At 37.1% G+C, this 8,184-nt stretch overlaps 1 protein-coding gene across 1 annotated transcript; it reads right to left on the bottom strand.

Moving 5' to 3' along the window:
* Positions 1-3,445: 3,445 nt before the first annotated feature.
* Positions 3,446-7,712, bottom strand: LOC106412112. The gene is made up of 4 exons (XM_048742715.1): positions 4,975-7,712; positions 4,086-4,892; positions 3,737-3,997; positions 3,446-3,649 (listed from the first exon to the last, which is right to left on the bottom strand). The coding sequence occupies exon 1, from the start codon at positions 6,758-6,760 to the stop codon at positions 5,177-5,179; it is 1,584 nt and encodes a 527-aa protein (XP_048598672.1). The 5' UTR covers positions 6,761-7,712; the 3' UTR covers positions 3,446-3,649; positions 3,737-3,997; positions 4,086-4,892; positions 4,975-5,176.
* Positions 7,713-8,184: the final 472 nt, after the last annotated feature.

Here is an 8,184-nt window from a genome sequence, read left to right on the forward strand (position 1 = left end):
GTTGTATCGAAATTAAGTTATTTTTTTCTATTCCGATTCAGTTTTGATTATTTTAGTTTTAATCTATTTGAACATATATATACAGTATGTATATATACTGAACCCTCTTTGAACCGATTGTATAATTTCGGAACCAGGTAATGGGTAAGTATACAATGATTGTATAATGGTTGATTAGTATATATACATACTGTTCAATTTTAACTGATACATGCTATATTCTCAAATGATTGTATAATTTCGTTTGTCTATCTTGGGCTGTAAAATCAAATTTCGCTGGTTGATTTCAGTTGATTGAAAACAGTTTGCTAATCATTGATTTTATACCCTCCATTGAAAACAGTTTGCTGAGAATATCCTGAGAATATCTTGGGTTACCAAAACTCTTGTAAATTATGAATATCTTGATGGAGCTTAGAAAGATTTGGGCTAATTGGACCAACGAAATTGATTGCTAATATACGTATGTCGGATCTAAAGATTTGCTGTATCAGGATCGATTGATGACCACCAACTCAAACGTATATTAGCTTAAACTCTTGAACAGTATGTATATATACTAATCTCAAACGTATATTAGCTAATTCTCTTGGACGAAATTATACAATCATTTGAGTTGGTGATTTCAAATGTATTTCGTATATTAGCTCGTATAAGCTTTTATAATTTAAGATCGAGGATCGATTGATGACCACCAACTCAAACCATTATAATCACCAACTCAAACGTATATTAGCAATCAATTTCGTTGGTCCAATTAGCCCAAATCTTTCTAAGCTCCATTAAGATATTCATAAGTTACAAGAGTTTCGGTAACCCAAGATATTCTCAGGATATTCTCAGCAAACCCCCTCAGTCTCAATTGCTAATCATTGATTTTATACCCAATTGATTACCATAAACTGAATTGCTAAACATCGTCATTTGAGTTGGTGATTATAATGGAGGGTCTAATTTAACGAAAGAATAATTAAGTTTGTCCATTTAAATTTTATTACACGGTTGTTGAAAAACATCGTTAAATTCGTTAAGTTTTCATTGATAATTTATATTAGTCAATGATTAGCATTATATAATAGAGGGTTACCCAATTGATTGTATAATTTCGTTGGTGATTTCAAATGTATTTCGTTACCATAAACTGAATAATTAAATGGATCTAAATTATTGAGGGTCCAAAAGCGTATGGCCTTTTCCGCATATAAGATACATGCTATCTCCATTTATATGGCCATAATTTAACTAAATACAAATTATACAATGGCCATACAATGGTCATCAATTAAACATCAATAATAATGGTCACTATATTCACTACATTATAATGGTCATCAATAACCAATTTTGGCTTTTTCTCCGGAGGTGGAGGTGTTCGCTCCGCCCTCTTCTCCCACTACAAGAAATATCGGTATTAATAGCACCCGGAAAACGCTATCATATCGTTTTCATAGCGTTTCGAAGAACGCCGTGATAGCCGCAGCTATAATAGACCCCCCCCCCTAGCGTAGCGTTTTTAGCGTGCTGTAACAATATACAGATATTATAGCGTTGGTCCTGTGTTATATTATACCTATTTATAGCGATCTCTTTTCGCTATTTAAACATTTTATGTGGCACTTTTCGTGTGCCATAAAATATTTTGTTATGACATTTGTTTTTTGTCATCGAATACCTTTTTGTAACTCAGTTTTTTTTGGATTTTTGAACATTTAATAGCAATTTTTTTGTGCCATTGAATATTATAATACAGCGTTTTACTTGTGCTATGACGTTTATATTCATAGGTAATACTGAATAGCTAATATTTTCTATATTGCCACATTTTTCGGTTTGATTTACTAATTTTGTTTTTTTTTTACGGGATATAGAATTGGAAAATATTGTAAAAAAAAGAAAATTAAAAAATAGAATTTTTAGTAATTGTAACCAGACTAGCAATTTGCAAAAAAGCACTATAATGTGCTGACAATTGATTCATCATATAGCAAAAAAACACATACATAAACAACAGACATAAACAACATACATAAACAACAATTAGTAATGACGCCCAGACTTGGTTCGCGAGGACTGTCCTTGTGCTTGTGGTGGGCGTCTGAAAAGAGATGAGTTTCTGAACATTGGGTCGATGTCTTCTTCAGGTTCCTCAATGCGTGTCAAGTAGCCAAGAGAGGTTCTGAACTCTGTTCTGGTTATCTCCTCCACATCATTTCCTCCCGAGGACTGTCCTCGTTCTTGTTCTCTGTTGAGTGCTTCTTGTTGTGGTTTTTGTTTTTGGAGTAGTTGTGGTCTCACTCCAGATGCCGGCAGTGCACATACGATGCTCTTCCTTGCTTCCATTAGAGTTTCTAGACTGTAAAATTAACACAAGTTAGAACTTTAACAGATATTTGAATATGAATATCTAAACTGAAAATGAAAACTTATTCGAAGAAGAAATAGTAAATCGAAGATGATATTTGAAGAAGTTCCCAACCCAGATCTGTGAGGGTTCGAATCTATAAGGATCTGTAAGAGTTGTTACCATTTTAATTAGAGAAATATATAATAATCATACAGATGAAATAAATCTAGGGTTTAGACTTTAGAGGGCGCAGACCTTTTGATAGAGATGAGTTCGATGGAAACCCAGAGAGAGAAATCGTGGTCGCTTAAGAGAGAATCATGGTTGTTTGAGATGGAATCGTGATGGGTAGACAGTGATTAGTGGTGGGTCGAGGTGGGCTCGTGGTGTCACAAAGAGATTTGTGGTGGTTTGAGATAACTCTCTAACCTAGTTTGCGGAGGGCGTACGTTCTGAGAGAGAAGGAAGGAGATAAAAGAAAAAACAATTCTGAAGCGTTAGATTAACATTTACGAACGGACAAGATTATGATCCTTGCCTTAAAATAATCAACCAATAGGAAGAGAGAACGAGGATAGCTGATGGATGGTGGATTATGGGCCTTTGATCTGAGATATCAATCGATGGCTATTAAAAAAAGAAGAGAAATTATGTTTCTGGTTATTTATAAATATTTTTAAAATTATCTAAAATTTGTAAAAAATATAATCATGATTCTAAAATATAAATCTAACTTTAGACATCAATTTCTAAATATATAAACCACTAAACACTTTAACTACACCAATATACCCTAACCCTCAAACTAAACACTACATATGCTAACCCTTTCACAAGAAAGATAATGTGGAAAGGGAACTACATCATGTATTTTGTGATTAACATATAATTTTGTCTTAATGTGTGTTATAATTTCTTTAAAAAGACCTCAAAATTATGATTAGAATAAACCTTAAAAGAAATCTCTAAACCTAATCACTAACAAAAACATGAGAATCCTAACCCCTATCCTTGCCCTAAACCGAGAATAGTGATTTGTTCTTTGTTAACTAGATACGGACATTTATCTTATTGGGCCTTTGTAAAACTGAAATGATAAAATGGATCAAACACAATAACATAAAGTCTTAACTTAAGTAAATCATTCAAACCATACAAACATTTCAATCCATCCGACACATGAAAAAAAGAGAAACACCGAGTAATTGAAAAACAAAAGCCATGTTCTGAAACAGCAAACACCAAGTCATTTATGTCAACAAGAACTTAAATAGTTGCCTGGTTCCTTCTGCTCTTTTGTCAAACCTGAAAAGAAAGACATAACCTTCGGTTCACATTTATGCAAGAGTGCTTCCAAGTGAGAAAGAACAACAAAATAAACAAAACTCTCACCGTTATAATTTTATCCTCTGGCCAAGCAAGAGTGCTTCCAAGTGCATCTTCCATATACTCAATCTCAGATGAAGTCCTCCACACAGATGCATCTTTCACCTTCACAACATCCACAAAGACTCTACAAGCACCAAGCCCCAAAGGCTGAAAGTGGACAAGATGCTCAGGATTACTCGAAGACCAACGTCCTTCAGCGACGATCACCTTGTTTCCAGACAGATCCAGCAGCTGGATTTTTTGATTTGGCTTGAATTTGTTACGCTGCAATCACAGAAAGCAACAACGAAGCCAAAATTCCAGCATCACAGAAAGCTAAAACGAATCAAACAATTCAACAATATAGTTGTACCTCAGATCTGCGAAGAGGAGATGCAGGAGTAAATGGTTTCTTAGGAGCTGGTGGAGTTAATGGAGACTTCTGATTCTTAGAAGATGAACTCACTGCTTTAGAATCTGATTGTTGACGACGTGGAGAATCTGTTATATCCGGCTCAAACACAACGCAATTTGCAGGCCATGCTACATAACAGTTCAGAAAATCCTCCATATTTGTCTTTCCTACAGTAGGCCTCCATATGAATGCCGTTGGGTTTAGTACCTCATCGACAAACACTTTTACTGCATTAGGACCAAGAGGAAGTCCATTCACCAATGATTTTGGTTCTTTAGTCTGCCATCGGCCTAAAGCAACCACTTCCTCCTTCTGTATATAGTCCATGAGCTTGCATTTGTTAACTGAACTTGTGAAAGGGCTCTGCCAAACACAACAAAGACATCGAACAAAAATGACTCAGAATCATACTCAGGTATAGAGGAAAATCATACTTAGGAACAGAGAGAGAAGAAACTTAACTGTAGGAGCATTGTCTTCTGGAATGAGACCTGCTGTTGCAACAATACAGTGATCAGAATGCCATGCAATCATTTCGCCAACTGCATCCTCCATAGTAAACATATTATGTGCAGGTCGCCATAAAAAAGTGTCTGGTTTTATTGCAGTTTCAACCAAAACCTTCACAGCGTGAGGCCCTAAAGGAACCCCATTAACTAACTCATCAGCTTCAGCTGAAACGACCTGTCCCTCAGCAACTTTCTCATCGACAGAAGCCCAGTCAACCAGATAACACTTGGGAAGTGATCTGGTATTATTTACACTCTACATGAAGTACAAGCAATGTCAATGAAATGCAACTATACAATTATATAGATAGAGTAAGCCAGATTAATTAAATTCATACCTTGTTATAGGAGTTTTCACTGACATCAGTTGCAGGACCCTGATTATTCATTCGGCGAAGAGCCTTCTGTAAATCATTAACCTGTTCCTGCAGAGAGACCTGTTTTTGTTCCATTGCAGCGATATAGTTGTCCTTAACCTGTAAACAATTCAATTTGGTCATGCTAATGCCTCTGCCCATCGCTCGCAACCGTCCAGGTTGATCAGGTCCCAGTATCTGAGATAGCATATCGTTCTTTGGATTTGTTTTCGTTGAATCGGCAATTTCTACCAATTACTTTCACATTTCCAAAATCATTCTTGTAATTTCTAAGTATATGGCTTATGTTATGACCACTCAGAATTCTACCCTTTTTCCCATGCTCTGCTTTCCCATCAAACCATGCTTTCTTTCCTCTATAAGGATGTGTGGGAGGAAGACCTTTCCGATGGGACATATAAACGTGCTTCCTGCAGTTACTCAACCACATACTGTCTGTGTTTTTTCCACACACAGGACAACCCATTTTTCCCTTTACTTTGCAGCCTGCAAGATTCCCATATGCTGGAAAATCCTGAATAGTCCAGAGAAGCATAGCTCTTAATGTGAAAGTGGTGTGGTTGACTGCATCATACGTTGACTCTCCTTTTTCCCACAGGTGGTTTAGATCCTCTATAAGCGGTTCTAAGTACACATCAATATTGTTACCAGGTTGGCTTGGACCAGGAATCAGCAACGACAACATGATGTTCTCCTCCTTCATACACTTTTCAGGTGACATGTTGTAAATGACAAGCAAAACAGGCCAACAGCTGTAGTTCACATTCTTCATATTGAAAGGATTGAACCCATCTGTGGACAGCCCAAGCCGAAGATTTCTTTCTTCAGCGGCAAATGAAGGGTATCTGTTATTCATTTGATTCCAAGTAACAGAATCAACCGGATGTCTGCTTTTTCCATCAGTGCTCTTATTAGTAAAATGCCACCTCAAGTCCTTTGACATGTCCTCTGACCTGAACATCCTCTTCAGCCGTGGGATTATGGGAAAATACCTTAGAACTTTCTGTGGAATACCTTTCTTCACATCACCTGTGCGCAAGTTAATCTTCCATCTTGAAGCATTGCATTTCGGACATTTGTCTAGCTTCTCAAACTCCTTTCTGAATAGACAGCAGTCATTCACACAGGCGTGTATCTTCTCATAACCCATATCAAAAGATCTCAAAAACCTCTTCACTTCGTACAAGGACGTGTGCAAGACATTATCCTCGGGTAGCATCTGTGGCAAAGTCTCAAGCAGCAGATCGAAGCTTCTATCAGACCAACCACTCTGTGTCTTTATCCTAAAGAGTGAAACAATTGCAGAGAGCTTGCTGTGGTTAGCACAACTTGGATACAGAGGTGTTTCTGCATCGGCTAGCTTAGCAAGAAACTCATCTTCTGCCTTATCTTCACCTTCAGCAACCTCACTTAAGTCACCATGCCTAAGAAACTCTTCATCATCAAAGGCAGCTGCTTGGTATAACCCTAAAATCTCATTCCTCTTCTCACTTCCATTGCTTCTACTGTCAGTCCCTGACATTACTTCTCCATGGTGATACCAATCCTCCCTCATCTTGTAACTCAAATCCATTCCTCTTGTTACTAGATGATCCACAATAACACTGGCTGAGTGACGAGCTACGTTGCGACAATCAATACATGGGCAAATGATCAACTCAGACTCTCGCAAATCTGCACCAACACACCTCACAAATTCCCACGCACCACTCTCATAACCAGGATCAGCTCTTCGGTTTAGACACATGAAAGCATAATTTCAACACTCTTAATCACACACAAAAATTCAGTTCCTATAATATATATTGTTTTTCCTTACCTGTTTAGATGAACCCATGACTTTTCGACCATTTTATGTTCTAAGTTTCTAACCGATAGACCAACAAAATCAAACAAAGCCATAAGATTATGTCAAACATACACCAAACAGACACAATGACATTCACAGAGGAACACATAAACAATCAACGATTCAATCAGATACTATAACTCAGTCATTCAAAAAGATCAACAAGAAACGACTTCTATTTGGCTGAAAAAGAATCACCTGATCAATAAGATCCTTCGGATTTCAACTCCACTAGCTTCACTCGAGAAAGGAACAATGAAAACCTAAAACCTGCAAAGCAAAAGAGAAGAGAAAGGAACACTCAAAGCTTCAGTCGAGAAAGGAACAATCGTGTTCGCCCATGACGATATCAAATGCAAAACGGAATTGATTACCACCTGACTTCTCGTGATTCTGTAACCTGACTTATCTCCTCCTAATCTTCGGTGAAATCGAAATTGTAAAAGCTGAAACAAATCAAAGGAATTCATCTGAGAAATCAGATAAATCAAAGGAATTACAGACAAAATCGAATATGGGTTCACCGGGAATCTGACCGCCGGCGAAAACAACACCGTTCAGACACGAAGATCGATCAAAAATCGGAGAGATTGGGCTTCCCAATCATTTTTTTTCTTCGATGGTTTCTATGTGAAGAGTGAAGGAGAGGCGGAAAAGGTTAAAACTAAACCCAAGTCTTTTGCATCGCGACAACACTTTACTGTATTTTTTATTAATTTTTTTCCTGTATTAAATTTATCGCTAGCGAGGAACTAACGCTGTGAAAAAGATGGGTATCGGATTACACCATTTTTGGTAGCAGTTTGAGAATTCGTGCTACCGTGAACTGCTACCAATAGCCATATTTCTTGTAGTGTCCGGAACCTAATGATGTGTACGTTACTATATTGTTTATCACTGTACTTGCTCACTTTATCAATGAATTAAGGCTAACATGCTAATGGTTTGTACTTTGTATAGTGAGCTCCGAAAGATATCAAGAGAAACTCTTCCGATTACACTCCCTAGGATGCAGCCGTGTTTGAGAAGAAAATGAAGAATCCGGTTTCTCTTTGGTCGGTTATTACTACTAGTTTCTCTTTGGTCGGTTTTTTGTCTTTCACATTTTGTATTTTCCGTTTTCTTGTATTTTCCTTCTGTTAAATCTGTGTTAACATTCGGATATATGCAATGGATGCGTAGTAATACATTTTTTTTCTAGTCAGGACTCATCTATAATATGGTTAGTCTCAATCGAGGGTTTTTTTTTTGTCGCTTTCTTCTTCGTCTCGATCAGGTGTTCCTAAGCCCAAATCTTTCTAAGCTCCACCAAAAGGAGAACA

This window comes from Brassica napus, chromosome A10 (assembly GCF_020379485.1).
Source record: "Brassica napus cultivar Da-Ae chromosome A10, Da-Ae, whole genome shotgun sequence".
Lineage (NCBI taxonomy): Eukaryota > Viridiplantae > Streptophyta > Magnoliopsida > Brassicales > Brassicaceae > Brassica > Brassica napus.